Here is a 15,818-nt window from a genome sequence, read left to right as displayed (position 1 = left end):
GTTCCCTCACTATGAGAAGTGAAGTTACAGGGAACCAGGCAGAGGGCCTTCTCGGTAGTGGCGCCCACCCCTTGGAACGCCCTCCCATCAGATGTCAAGGAAATATACAACTATCTGTCTTTTAGAAGACATCTGAAGGCAGCCCTATTTAGGGAAGTTTTTAATGTTTGATGGGCAGGGTATAAATAATAAAAAGTTGTTGTTGTTGCATGTTTTCCAAGGCCTTAAAATGTTTTTAAAATAATATTGGAATTGATTTTGTGATAGAACACAAAGCAAACCCTTGACTACCAGAGTGTGATGTTAGCTAAACGCTGTCAAAATCCTGCATTTTTGTCATCTCTGAAACACAGTCAAGTTCTCCTTGTGTCCCTTTTCTACTGTCCAGATACTGACAGCTGTGAGAGGTGGATGAGCTGCAAGAGTGAATTCTTAAAGAAGTACATGCACAAAGTGGTCAACGACCTCCCTGCTTGCCCTTGCACGTATCCCACGGAGGTTGCCTACAGCACGGCCGATATCTACGACCGGCTTAAGCGGAAAAACTTTCGCTGGAAAGATGCGAGTGGGCCAAAGGAAAAACTGGAGATCTATAAGCCGACCGCTCGCTATTGCATCCGGTCCATGCTGTCTTTGGAAAGTACCACCCTGGCGGCACAGCACTGTTGCTACGACGACATCATGCAGCTGATCACAAGGGGCAAAGGAGCAGGAACCCCAAACCTGATCAGCATAGAATTCTCCGCCGAACTTCATTACAAAGTGGACATCTTGCCTTGGATCATTTGCAAAGGGGACTGGAGCCGCTATAATGAAGCCAGGCCTCCTAATAATGGTCAGAAATGTACAGAGAACCCTTCAGAGGAGGACTATTACAGACAATTTCAGGAAGCGAGAGAGTACTGAGAAGGCAGAGGAAAGAAGCCAACTTCTTTCAGAGTCTGTGGAGGACCCCAAATCAAAGAAACTCTCAGCATACAGATTTAATGTCCCATTCCTCCACTCACCCCAACTAACTGTATATAGTTGTATAGAATACACATTTTTCATAAGTGTATTATTTATATATGCATATAGAAATTGCATATGGACTCCTGTGCAAATAGACATTTATATAATGTTATGCATTCTGCACCAATGTAAGGTTTTGTGTTTTTAAAATCATGCTCAAGTAAGGACTGGGCTATCATTTTTTAATCTGTATGGGAAAAGCTCAGCTTTCAGTGGTTGAGGCAACAGAACTCAAGAGTCCGTTTCTCAACTGCAAACCCCAGTTATGGGGCTTTTGCTCATGGGTTATCCTTCTAATGCATCTGAGAACTGCATCTGATGGTACTACTTTTGTTCAGAACAGCAGGGAGAAATATCAGCATCCACTGCCATTGTGCTGGTGCAGAAGTCAGGGACTTTGATTTGTGTCAAATACTACATCTGTGTGATTGACTCTGGTGAGTAAAAGACTGTGATACCTAAAGTGTGGCTGACACAATCAAATATCCCTTATTCTGCAAAGTGTACAAGTACCTCTGAAATGTTTTTACTAAATCAAAGCCAAGGACTATAACCAGGTCATTATTAAACAGTTTCCATACATAAGTTATTTAATACAAATGCAGCATAATTTCCTTAGAGATATATTGATGAAAATATTTAGACGTATTTAAGAAAAAGAAAGAGTTTTTTTTAAAAGGGAAGGGCAGTAATTATTCGAGAGGAGGAATGAAGCTGGTAGATACAATAATAGACAAAGCAAAACTCCCTTCATTCCCATTTTGGAGTTATACTTGCCTTGCAATTCAGCTTGGCAGGGGTCCAGTTACTAAGAGCTCTTAATAGCTCCAGGGATGTGAGCAGAAGTAAAGCACATTTTCATTACAGTCATTATTTTGTGCCACCACTCAAAGATAAGGCCTGGGGAGGGAGGAGCTGCATGGATAGTTAAAGTCCCTCAAAGTCTTCTTCACACACCGCCTTATTACAAGGATGTGAACACAGCAAACTCACCTATTGTATAGCCATATTTTTCTGGGACTCAGAATTGGCTGCACCTCCCTTTTGAACGCCCATTTTGTTGACTAACTTTGATTTATCCTGCACAATGTGTAAAGCAGCCCTAAGCAAAATAACCTTAAGCAACTTGGAGCAGGCTTAGCCACTGTGCATAAAGCAAAAATGTGGGCGGTATCTTAAAAACTGGGTGTTGCAGTTAAAAACACACACATAACCAGATCAGTTAATTGGAAAAGTGTCAGAAATGCATTTCTGGGTTGAAGGCAAGTTTGCGCATGAGCATTAGGGTCTGATTCATGTTATGACCGATGTGTTCCCGTGTTCAGTTTATTCATAAACAACCACAGTTGCTGATTCTATGAGCTTTCACTCCCAGAGGGTCTGTATACATGATACACAGTCTCCATGTAGAAGCCACTTTAATTTCTTCTCTGTACAGTGGTACCTCTGGATACGAACAGGATCCTTTCCAGATCCCCGTTCGCATCCTGAAGCGAACGTAACCCGCGCCTGTGCGGGTCGCGATTCGCCGCTTCCACGCATGCACATGACGTCATTTTGACCATCTGTACATGCGCGAGCGGCGAAACCCAGAAGTAACACGTTCTGTTACTTCCAGGTTGCCGTGGAGTACAACCCGGAAGCGCTCAACCTGAAGCATATTTAACCCGAGGTATGACTGTAGTAGTGGCTTTGTTAGGAGGGCAGGGAACATTTTATCCATGCCACTGCAGAGCAAGTCCCAATCCAACCAACTTGAGAACTCTCAAGCCTACTGAATCCTACAGTGAATTTAAGTGCACTTGTCTATGTTTACACAGGCAAACTCTACAACAGCAAAAGGAATATGGCCCAATCCACTTTACTGCCCTTGCACACGCATCATGCTTTGCTAACATGAATGAATCAGCCATGGGAGAACAATTTAAAGCAGACTTCATGTGATACCCTTGTTGTTTGTTCAAACTCATCTTCTGAAGGAACATACTGTAAAGAGATTTGTTCTTAACATATGCCCTTGTTGTTATTTATTCTTGAGTCTATACCAAGTCCTTTGGCCATATACCAAATAAATGCATAGTATTTTACGAAAGAAAGTTTATTCTTTAACAAAGTTTTTAAAAAAATAATCAGTAAAGGGATGGAGTGTTATAACTTTACTGCATTCTTTTGTAGCGTATTTATTAAACTGCAGCTAACATGAATTTGGCAGAGTTAAAAGTGGCAAGCAAAGGGACTTTCTAAAAGGGACAATCATGTTCCATAGAGAGCTGGTGCATAAATCCAAATTTATCAATAAAGCCATGATGAAACGTCTGCTAATTTGCATTCTCATTATGTGGATGTTAAATACAACAGGGAAGAAATGTGAAGGAATGCTTATGGCTCCATGAAGAAGGCCTGAGCAGGTGAGGGAGGGATGCCAGAAAGAGTGGGCAGGCAACCCACCAACAGTGTCTTCTAGTAAAAGCATCTTAAAACAATTTTTGTATATGCTAATACATTCCATAAGGCTAATACGTTCCTTACCAGGAGTTTGGGGACAGATTCACTGGTTTCTGCGCCCAAGAATGAAAAATAAGGAAAATTTAAATGTAGCTTCCACAGCGAGGTCTAAGAAAACATTAACATCAGCCACTGCCACAAGACTTGTCAAGGTGATGGGAGGGAATTATTTTAGAATTTGTCTCTCACCTCATTCATTAAAATCCCATTGCTTCAGACCTGCCAAGGTTAGAAACACTTTGGCAGACCACAACAATATGTTTTCAGGCTCACTACAGCTTTTCCCAGCAGCAGCCCTGGAACAGATCAGAAGGAAAAATATTTCTTCCTCTGTGGTCTTCAGGAATACCATTTTAAAATAATAATAATAATGTTATTGTTTTTGCTTGGGGGGAAAAATGAATTTTATAGCCTGCTAGTTTTAGTATCCCATTGACAAGTGTGACAGAGCCGGGTCCAATTTTACTTCTGGCTCCAGCTTGGAGCAGTCCATTGATGGCTACGGCTTGATTTTGTAAATAATGAAGTGTGCGTTTGTGTATAATGTAATTAGATCTTCCTTAACATAACATGGCGTGTCCCTAATCAGAAAACCATAACGCCGAGCATTGAGCAACCCACAGAGACATCAGTTATGTGGTCTCTGTGTGTGTGGGAACTGCACAGTACATAACTTACAAGAGGTCTGCCCCTTCAGCGCAGGTTTGCCTTATGACTGCTCTGTTGTCAAAGAATGGTGGGGGAAAAAGCACTGGGGAAGGCAGGGGGAACTTGGGTATCTATGGCCCAAGAACATTCATGCACTGTGAACATGTGTGAGCTGCACTGAGTCAAGGTTCAGCCACCTGTGTGCTTACAGCATTTAGGTTAGACCAGCAACTATTGAATTGAAACCATAGAGAAAGCAACACACCAGCTAGCCAGGAACAAAGGAAGGGCAAGCAGATGTTGCAGAGGATTATTCAGAAGTTCAAGCTGATGCCAAAAAATGGAGGTAGGATTCAAATATTACCTTGCCTTCCAACCGGTGTGAGTAATCTCTCAGAAATGCTTGCCACAAAAATGTTGTGCAAACTTGGGTGAGGGGGGCCGGGTTGTGCACTGTATGTAAGATTCAGTTCATACCCCAATTCTGTCCTTGGAAAAACAGCCCGATTTGGTCTGAAGTGCTTCAAATCCTGCCCAGTTTGGTGCACATTTGAATCCTGATTTGGAGAAGTAAAGTTTCGTGCCTCCCCCATTCACTGTTACGGGGAAATTTTTAAAATGGCTATATTTCCTCTTCTTAGTAAAATTGGATGGAATCTGCAGGCATAGTAGCCCCTCCTGAGTGGACAGAGCTTACCAACTTACAGACAACTTACAGTTTTGTGCTGGGCACCGTCAATCAAAAAAGATAAAGAATAATCTCCGGCTCACCACAGGGTTGCGTGTTGAGTCCCCTGCTCTATGCTCTCTATACGTATGACTGTACAGCCATCTACTCCAGCAACAAAATCATCAAGTTTGCTGATGATACTACGGTGGTGGGGCTCATTTCAGGAGGGGATGAGTCCGCCTTTCGGGACGAGGTGGAGCGGCTCTGTGTTTGGTGTGGAGAGAACAATCTGGCTCTCAATACGGCTAAGACCAAGGAATTGGTGGTGGATTACAGGGGGAAAAAGGCGGACATTCAGCCCTTGTATATCAACGGGGAACGGGTGGAGAGGGTGGCGGAATTCAGGTTTTTGGGAGTGACTATGGATCAGGGCATGACTTGGAGCGCAAATACCACTGCTCTGGTGAAGAAGGCCCAGCAGAGAATTTATTTCCTCAGACTTTTAAAAAAGAACAATCTGAGTGAGAGACTGCTGGTGTCCTTCTACCGAGGCTCCATAGAGAGCATACTTACATACTGTATTTGTGCTTGGTTCTCCAGTTGTACAGCTAGGGAGAGGAAGGTGCTCCAGAAGGTCATAACCACAGCCCAAAGGATTATTGGTCACCCTCTCCCACCTTTGGAAGAACTGTACGGTTCCCGTTGCCTTAGGAAAGCAAACAACATCCTGCAGGATCCATCTCACCCGGGATACAGTCTGTTTGCACTACTGCCTTCTGGCAGGAGGTATAGAAACATCAAGTCTAGGACAAATAGACTGAAAAACAGTTTCTATCCAAGAGCTGTGGTTGTTGCTGTTGTTTTGCTTTTGTTGTTTTTAAGGGTTGGCATCCAATTTCGTTGCACTTGTGCAATGTTGCACTAGTGTAATGACAATAAAGAATCTATCTATCTATCTATCTAATCTATAACTTAAAAAAAAAGATTGAGGCAGAAGTAGATGAAATTTGCAGGCTTCTTGGACCCTTTTGAGGGGATGAAACCTGCCAAATTTCAGTATTACATGCACAGACTGTTGGCTTTTTTCAGTATAGTAACGCTGCAGAGAGCTTGCTGGGGAGATCATGCATTAAAAAGAAAGGACCCAAAAAGTACTTAAAGGTTTTAATAAGAAAAACAAAAACTCCATTTACACTAAATACATCAACAAACAAACATGACCCAACCACCAACCCATCCCCCAGGGTAATGGGAGAGCTAGGTGCTGCTCCTTATATACTCTACCCAAATGCTGACACGCCTTAATCAAATACAACTCAGCAGCACCTGCTATGTTTCACAGCTGTAAAGCTGGGTCTCGTTATCTTGCTCTGGCCCTTGCTCCGGCCCCTTAAAGACATACACATGGAGTGGAACAATGATGAACCTTTATATTTAAAGAAACCATTCAACACAGACTAGTAGCAGCTCTCCAAGTTTTCAGGCAGGAGTCTCAACTCCATCTGGAGACACCAAGGGATTAAGCCCAGAACATTCTGGATGGAAAGCAGAGGCCCTGCTACTGAGGTACAGGCCTTGCACCTGCGCACTTTCCCCTCTCACTTACAGTGTACAGCCTATAGCTGAGGAATACAGCTGCATTTCTGTTAAGTGAAGTAAACAAGTGATTCATAGTATGGTGGAAAGCCCAGAAGATGAGCAAGTTACTTCCAGGCTATTTCCTGGCATGCCTCACCAATTTATTTTTATGAAATATTAGCATTGAAATGTCCATTTCCTTACATCTCAGCACGTACATTTTCGCCCTTGTCATAAGTCTGTGCCCTTGGGTCTCCTCAAAATGGGTACAGCAATTATCATGTTCCATTACAAAGACGGATAACATCGCACCAAGCCAAAAATGGATAGTTGTGTGTGTGTGTGCAGGGGGTAGAGATTGCTTGCACACAGGCCACAATCCAACACGAGTTGGACGTACTTAAACCTCTTCAAACCCATGACTTTAAGTGGCCCCTGGGCTGTGGCCCCTGGGACTGTGGCCATAAAGAGAAAAGAGATGAGGTTTGGAAGTAGATTTGAGGCACATACATCACTGCAAACCTAACGCTGCCATCAGATGACACAGACCTGTTCAGCTGCATTTGCAATAACATAAAGGTGGGGGCAAGTAGGGGACAAGGGAAAATGCCAGTAACTGTAAAAACATAGCCATGAAGACATTCCTCAGCATGTAAGGTGGGGGGGACCTGTTACAATCCCCTCCCCCTACTCCACCCTCCAATTGTACAGAAGATGATAAAAATGTGTGGCATTCTCCCTCCGAACATATATCTGGTTATAATTTTTCAGTGGAAAGTTGCTCAGGCAGTTTCCATTAGACTGCACCCACACGGTACAAGGCAAATTAAGGGACTGACTGGGTAATTACTAGTGCATGTGCATGCCCACAGATCTGTAAATAAAGGCAGGAAATCCCCCAGTCTTTCACTCTTCAGCTCACTCCCAGACAGTACGATTGTTAGGAACACATGGAAAATCCACCGGGTAGGTGAGATGATGCTCTTTGTACTTCACAGAAGACTGGTATTTAGTCACAGTTTCAACAAAACTCAGATTCCACGGTAGCGCTTCAAATGACAAGCCAGGCATGATGAAGAGACCCAGCTTTGACTCTTAAACAGCCTTTTCAAAACAACAACATCACACATACAACAGGTTCATAGCTTTCTAGCCAGCCCCACAGAATGCTATTTTCTCCCTTAAAAGGGTTTATGCGATTCCTCTGAACACAATCAATGAGACACAGTGCGGTGTCTCCAACCAAGCCCTACTTGGAGTTAGGCCCAGAGCTGGCCCATCCATGAGGCAGACTGAGGCAGCCGCCTCAGGCGGCTGAATCCAAGGGGCACTGCTGCCTCTGCTGGAGAAGTGGCAACGGCGGTTTGTGGGTTCCAGCGAGATCTCGCAAGAGCTTCATGGGGCTGCGAAACTCTCCCGAACCCAGAAACTGCAGTCCTGTGACCCTGGGAAGTGAGGTTTTGGTGGGGAGGGTACCAGATGGACATGCAGGGCAGCCCTTTCCTGTTTCTCCTCAGGTGGCGAAACAGGATGGGACACCTCTGAGCAAACCCACTGAGATCAATGGACTGATGGGTCCAATCTGAGCAGGACTTAACCAATTACACCTCATTGCCTTTTGCCGCCTTCTGCCAGACAAGAACGGGACAGAACTATGATCTGCTTTGAACTTTTAAGATGGCCAGGGCTGAAAAGGATTGACACCTTTCCTTGACATCTTCTCTATGCAGGCTGCAAGTACAGGTAGCTAAATAGGGCAGAGCTTGACACAAACACCAACAGCTCCCCGGCCACAGTGATTGCTTATGCTTTATTACATACCCTTGACAGGTTCAGATACCAGGTGTCCTTTATTTTAAGAAAAGACAAAGGTTCCTAAATCTTTTTTTTTTTAATAAAAAATCGTTACTTGAATACCCTTCGGCCTATGCCTCATTTCTAAGTGTGTGTTCCAGTAGTCAGTATGTAGTGAATTTGTATCCAATATTGCACCGTATTTTCCAGACCTGCTTCTTCATACATCCTGCATTTGGAAATGCATAGAAAGATGGCCTTTGGGAGCTATTTAAACATTTTTGATATTTAGGAGGAGGCAAGGAAAAGCCACTTTTCTTGGGGAAATTGGACATTGTCCATCCCTTACACTTTGGAGCCCTTGTGGGAGCATTATATTCCAAACCAAGCCAGCCAGTCACAATGAAGGGCTCCTTAAGGCACCATGTGACATTCCTGGCTCTGCCTGGAAATGCAGATGCTTCGCCACTGAGCTACAGCCCTTCCCTAAGGAGGAGGAACCTGCCTAGAAGAAGCAAAGAGACTTTGGCACAACAGCATCAATGGGCACCTCATCTTCATAGAATTATAGAGTTGGAAGGGACCCTGAGGGCCAACTCACTGCAGTGCAGGAAGATGTAGCTGACCCATTTGGAGACTGAACTTGCAAACCTTGGCATTATCAGCACCACACTCTAACCCATGGGTAGGCAAACTAACACCCGGGGGCCGGATCCGGCCCAATCGCCTTCTAATTCTGGCCCACGGGCAGTCTGGGAATCAGTGTGTTTTTACATGAGTAGAATGTGTGCTTTTATTTAAAATGCATCTTTGGGTTATTTGGGTGTAGGAATTCATTCATTTTTTCCCCAAAATATAGTCCGGCCCCCCACAAGCTCTGAGGGACAGTGGACCGGCCCCCTGCTCAAAAAGTTTGTTGACCCCTGCTCTAACCAGCAGAGCAAGCTGAGTTCTTTACTCATACCAACGAGCAAAGCTTCAGAGCACAAAGGAGAAGGTGGCAGCTGGTAGGGATAAAGCCTAGAGTTTGATTTCATAGGGTCAGTTATGAAATGTTTTATAGTCAATCAGCCTTTCTAGCCCTGAGGCTGTTAAGTTGCATTTGAATTTTTCAAGGTGATAAGCAAAATCATCCCCATAAAGGCTGCTCATTCCAGCTATGATTGCTGAGAATTTCTCACATGGTACCTGCTGCCAATTTATGTATTAAGCATTCATCCTGATTTGATGGGGCAAAACTTATGCAGAAATTTGACTATGTGTGGTCTTTACTGAGCCTTTGTTTTGTGGGGAGATTATACAGCAATGAGCATTCGTCGTGATTCGCTTGTGGAGTGTTTATAGATCTTCCCAATAATCATTATTTCACCTCGCACTTTTCAGAGCACTTCCCTGTCACTTTCCTAACTACAAAAAGTTTTGTTTTGTTCTGTAAGTGAATTTGTTGTGCTAGGGCAACAGAGAACTTTAATTGCACAAACCTCAATTTCCAATGAAGTACACACTTGAATCCCTCAAGCAAAGTAGTGACAGTCTGGAGATACATTGCCCTAGAGCTGTTTGCTAGCACAGAACAAAACACTCTGCTTTCTTGAAATATGTTTACAGCAAAGAAAGATACACTGCAAAGGACTCTGTGACAAGGCAGAACTCTTTGCCAAGTTTACCAAAAGTCTTTGCTTTGCTCCACTATGCTTGAAAGGGATATGTCTGGGTGGAAAGGGCTATAGAAACATTGTGAACATTAGTAGCAGGAAAGGAGCACACTTTTCTGCAGGATACCGGGCAATAATACATCATTAATTATACTCAGGTAAAGTACAACGCATGAGATCCATTGATTTTAATGGGTTTACTCCAATAGGATGGTTTGTTTTGGTTTTTTTAAAGCACAGAACACCGTAAAACTCTGAAAAGGCAATTGGTTTCTGTTATGTACTGGGCCAGCAAGGGGATACTGTAGATAGTTATGCAAATGAAGGATCGAAAGTGACGTTCAGTGATTGGATAGTTTTAGAAAGTTGCAACAGTTACATTGTTCTGGAGCTCTATATAAGCAGGCTGACTGAGCTCTTCAGTTCAGTTCTATTCTGGCCTCTGAATAAACAAGAGCTGTTGAAGAATCGCTGCGTTGTCTGATATGTTCGCCCACAACTTAACAGTTTCCACCTTCCCTTGCTTCCCATCTGCATTATGTGGTTGATCTCATGACTATTTTCATGATGATAGTGACACTTGTTTTTGTTCCCTTGTTTTCCTGAAGCAGATTTGTTGTCCCTGGAAATAATTTACAGCTACTGGTGCCAAAAAGAAAAGAATGGAAAATGTTTGCTTGTTTCTTTTTTGGAAAGTGCCATATCCTGAAACATTGGGCTGGGCCTACCCTCCAGAATCATGGGAGACATCAATGGAGTTGGGAGAATGAGGAGGGTCATGAAAAGGAGACACTGCCGGGCGCTAAATTCTTCCACTTGGCATTATTTTAAGTGTGTTGCTGTTCTGCATCGTGCGCCTTGTTTCAGTTTGTGGAAGATGTTTGCAAAGGGGGGAAATATCATCAAAAAGGGTGAACAGCAAAGAGTTTGGTCGGCTGTGTTTGTGCCTTACACTGTGGGGCCCTCCTTGTTGTAACTACCTACTGGAGAATGTACTGTTACCTGCTGGAGAAGCCCAAAACAAAGCCCTGGCTCTATTCTTGAAACATGGAAGCAGGGGCATTGATAGCGAAACCCCTGAGCCCTCAACAAGCCACATCTGGAAAGTCAGAACAGCTCAGTTCCTCTCCTTGCCTTCATTAGTTACCATGGCTAGAGAGGCCCAGTTTCATCTGTACAAGCTCTCCTTTGAAGCAGAGGAAAACGCATGTCTGGATAAGAAAAAGCTCAAGTGCTATGTTACCTGCTTTAATGATTCAGTCAACTCCTTTTTCTGTACTTCTCGCACCCTGGGCACCTTGAGTGAGTGATTCTGGGTCCACAGACTGACTAGAGCCGTGTTTCTCAAACTTGTGTCTCCAGCTGTTATTGGACTACAACTCCCATCATCCCTGACCACTGGTCCTGCTAGCTAGGGCATGATGGGAGTTGTAGTCTGACAACAGTGGGAGACCCAAGTCTGAGAAACACTGCACTAGAGAAATATGTTGGAATGACTTTGTTCCCCAGAGTCTCTAAGATGGGGTGAGGAACCTGTGGCCCTCCAGATGTTAGTGTACTATGATATCTATTATCCTTGGCCATTGTCCATGCCTGCTTGAGGGCCAAAAGTTCATCACCTCTCTTCCAAGACAAACCTGTGTAACAACCTCTAGGTCAGGGTTTCCCAAACTTGGGTCTCCAGCTGTTTTTGGACTTCAACTCCCATCATCCCTAGCTAGCAGCACCAGTGGTCAGGGGTTATGGGAACTGTAGTCCCAAAACAGCTGAAGACTAAGTTTAGGAAATTCTGCTCTCTGCCTTTGAAACTGCCTGGGACATGTGACTTTAGGACAAGCCTTCACATTACCTCACAATCTTGATACTAAAGGAATAATTCTAAATTAGAAACTCTGTCGTCACACATTCCAGCCATTCTAGGAATGCAGACAAGTGGCTCAAGCCACCAAAGGACCTGCGGTTCTCCAAATGTTGTTGGACTCCCACTCCCATCAGCCCCAGCCAGGATGGGCAATTATCAGGGATGGTGGGAGTCGCAGTTCAACAGCTTCTGGTGGGCCACCTCTGAGGTGGATAGATTACTGAGAAGCAACTAGAGACTCAGCTATACAGCTGCAAACAAAACATTTAAATGTGTTGCAAAGTGCAATATACAAATGTGACACTAGATGGCAACAGTGAGCTATGCCAAATTCAATGTATTTTTCAAACCTTTTTTTAAAAGCATTTTCGGGTGTGTAGATTCCACCTAAGTATATGTGGAAGGTACCAACTATTATAATGTAGCTGACAAGGCAACAATTTTTTTGCTGGTTTTTGCTTTGTCTGAACTAGCCGCCTCCATATTGGAAAATGCTGGTCCAAAGAGAAATTGGAAATGGAAGAGATAAAGAAGAACAGCAATATAGAGAAGTTTTGCAATAGCAGCAACCTTGGAATTGGGCTTGACAGTTCCAAGAGGATTTGATTGAAATCCCACTGAGTCTAGCACAAAACCAAAATCTGCCGCTGTCCGAAGAATGGGATTTACACCTTTGCTTTCTTAACATGTGCAACCTTCTAGCAGCAGATGTATTATTTTGCCACAAAATTGCTGCAGTTCTACATTCTGTAGTATCTCTGTGTCAGCCTGCAAATGCCATACTCATGACGGTGGTGTGTTTAGCTGTCCAAAAATTGCCCTTGGTTTTTCTAGGTTCAGTGGGCCTTTCTTATCCCAGATGTGCTGATTGTGCCACAATTGTTTGAATCAGTTGATCTATAACTCCCAGCAGCCCCAGCCGGTAGAGCCAATGGTCAAAGATGATGTACAGAAATATCTGGAGGGCCACACTGGGGAAAGCTGACCTAGTTCTCTCGGAGTTGGTTAACCTGTGTCTGGGTTGTCCTACTTTATACCAGAGAGGCTAGTCGATGTCAAGTAGATCGATTCTCACATCTTCTCCATGATATGCCAGTTTTCTGTGCATAGGATCTGCTGTGTGGCTTCCTTTTCCAGTGCCAGATTTAGGGCAGTTTAGGCAGTTCCCCTGCACAGGATGCCAAGCCAAGAGAGTGCAAAATTGAGAAAATCCATAGCTGAGAAGATTCATTGCTTCTCTTTTTATGCCCAATTGTTCCTTACAAGGCCAAATTCCTACCTTAAGTTACAGAAGCAAAGTCCAATAATATTAATGCCTCCCTAGTAAAATCCAATTTCCCTCTTGTACTTTGACAAAAATAAATTCTCGTGGCACCTACTGTGCTTTTAAGCACAAATACAAACTGCAGTAAAAATTTGTCCGAAGCTTAGAAGGGTCACAAAGTGCATTTGGTCCCCCCAAACTCCCAAATACTTATTTTGATTATAACTTTGAGACAATGAAAAGTGGTTGCTTCTGTCAGGGAGCTGACAGCCAGTCAAACTCATGCGTGTCTTTCTACCAGCTTCATACCTGATAAGTGTAGTAACAGCACTCTGTCTGCTTTGATAAAATCAGAGGGGCTTTAAGTTGCTGAAGTATCTGAGCATTTATGACAATCATCTGGCTCTTGATTTGTTTGCCTGAAGATGGCAGATTTCACAAGAGACATGAAAGGTTTCAGAATGGCTGGAAAGTCACTTTTGATGAAATCATTCCTGGCCCCAGGGGCTGCATTCTTGAGAATTTGGGCATTTTGAGGATCAGTGTCCTCTGATGATTTTTTGGCAAGTTTACACCAGTGCGGAGAAACCCATCTGGAACAAAGGAGCCGAGTAAACATACACGAACGTGAGGAGAACAAAGCTGGCACAGAAGCCACATGGAATTTCATTTAAGGAAGCAAAATAACTTCTCCATTCATGGCCCTGGCGAGAGCACCAGCAAAAACAATGAAGCCCAAGGAACATTGCAACATTGCTAAAAAAGCTTCAGACAATGTATTATTCATGTCAGAATTCATGTGCACTCAGGTCCTATTGTGGGTCTTCCTCAGAATGCAGTTCTCTGTACTCCTGTACGATGCAGAAAGACCAGCACTAAAAAGCAGTGCAAATCTGAAACAAACGCTCAGCTGATGGGGTGACAATTGGAAGTCCAGCTCCCTTCCTCACCAGCCTCACCCCCACCCCACCCCTAGTAAGGGATCTCAATTTTGTTGTTGTTTAGTCGTGTCCGACTCTTCGTGACTCCATGGACCAGAGCAGGCCAGGCACTCCTGTCTTCCACTGTCTCCCGCAGTTTGGTCAAACTCATGCTGGTAGCTTTGAGAACACTGTCCAACCATCTCGTCCTCTGTCATCCCCTTCTCCTTGTGCCCTCAATCTTTCCCAACACCAGGGTCTTTTCCAGGGAGTCTTCTCTTCTCATGAGGTGGCCAAAGTATTGGAGCCGCAGCTTCAGGATCTGTCCTTCCAGTGAGCACTCAGGGCTTATCTCCTTAAGAATGGATAGGTCTGATCTTCTTGCAGTCCACGGGACTCTCAAGAGTCTCCTCCAGCACCATAATTCAAAAGCATCAATTATTCGGCGAGCAGCCTTCTTTATGGTCCAGCTATCACTTCCATACATCACTACTGGGAAAACCATAGCTTTAACTATACGGACCTTTGTCGGCAAGGTGATGTCTCTGCTTTTTAAGATGCTGTCTAGGTTTGTCATTGCTTTTCTCCCAAGAAGCAGGGATCTCAAAACCGATAGCTAAAATCAAGAAGATAAAAGCCCTAGTCTCAATACTAAGGCGTTTAGGCAAGTTGCCATATCGTTACGCAAGAGGTGAACAGTTTTAGAGACAGAACTTAGCTTGGTTTGGTTCCCCTTGGAAGATCACTGGAGAAGCACAGTTTTGCAATTGTTAAAGTTATTGGTGGAGAACATGCTTTCCATGCAAAAGGTCCCAGGTGTGCTTCTATGGCTGAGCTGAGTCTGGAAGTCAGGGAACCCAGAATCAAAACCCAGCAGAACTCTCCATTTTGTTTTACAATTTGGGAAATAGACACCTCTTGCCTCTTCCTGCTGACGCTCTCCTCCACTCCACCCCACCCCACCCCCGCCAGACATGCATGTGCCAACAAGGATTTTGCCTCTTGCATGGCCGCCTTCTTAAGATACACATCAGTTTCTTATTAAAGGGCATTGCATCATTTAAATGTCAGAGGCCATATCATGCCACTTTTTTTTCTTCTTCTTCAACTGAGTCCTGGCAGCCCTCGAGGGAAACAAATGCATCAGAGCAAGGCCTCAGAACAGAGTTGTCAGTGGAGCTCAGCCCACTGGAAAACCAAGCTGAGAACCACAGAACACAAGGGGCACTTGTATGCCCGGAGCCCAGCACATCAGTTTCACTGTTTCTGGACCTTGGGAGCCCTGTGTTCGCTTTGCCACATTTCCCCCAGTGCCGCAGTGAAGACAGCATTCAGCGTGGTTCAAAATAGTAAAAGCTGAGGCATTCCAGTTTCTTCATGTAAAAACACTCAGCTGCCTCTCAGCCATTAAATGAATGAACAGCAAAGACTGTCCGCATAAACATCCAGCCAAAAGAAACCTCGGAGGCCGTGCGGAGGCTACTGCTTCATACAATCTGGGTCATGTTTCCCAAATGCAAATATTACCCTTGGCACAAGCCAGCCTTTACTTCATGAGTTATGTGGCATTTTCTTGTTGCTATATTTGAGTTGGTGCAAGAAAAAGAAAAAGAGGCATAAATAGTTTTGGATTTTTTTATCAGAAAAAGCCAGGACACAGCTTGTGCTGCAGAGAACTCCATGTTCTTTAAAGGTCCTAGCATTTCCATTACAGCTGCCCGGTCTTCAAAGAAAATCACACATCAGCTGAAAAAAACACATCCCATTGGAGAATGACTTTCTTAATTCCTTTACAAGGGCATCAGCCCTTTGGATCCAGACTAGAATGTTTCATCAAGGGTTGTTTTTTTAAGTCTCTATCAAAAAGAAAAGAGATTCGTACAACTCATCCTTCAGTCACAGTTATTTCACA

General features: G+C 43.9%; 1 protein-coding gene across 1 annotated transcript in view; it reads left to right on the top strand.

The window, feature by feature from the left end:
* The window catches only part of ISM1 (isthmin 1), a 31,153-nt gene extending 27,826 nt beyond the window's left edge, over positions 1-3,327 (top strand). The window contains exon 6 of the mRNA XM_082215589.1: positions 389-3,327. Within this exon, the coding sequence (XP_082071715.1) occupies positions 389-906 (518 nt within the window). The 3' untranslated portion in view covers positions 907-3,327. The remainder of the gene's footprint in view (positions 1-388) is intronic.
* Positions 3,328-15,818: the final 12,491 nt, after the last annotated feature.

Source organism: Podarcis vaucheri (genome assembly GCF_965113315.1).
Source record: "Podarcis vaucheri genome assembly, chromosome: 3".
NCBI lineage: Eukaryota > Metazoa > Chordata > Lepidosauria > Squamata > Lacertidae > Podarcis > Podarcis vaucheri.
Note: the sequence above shows the minus strand (reverse complement) of the source record. Positions and strands in the feature narration are given on the sequence as shown.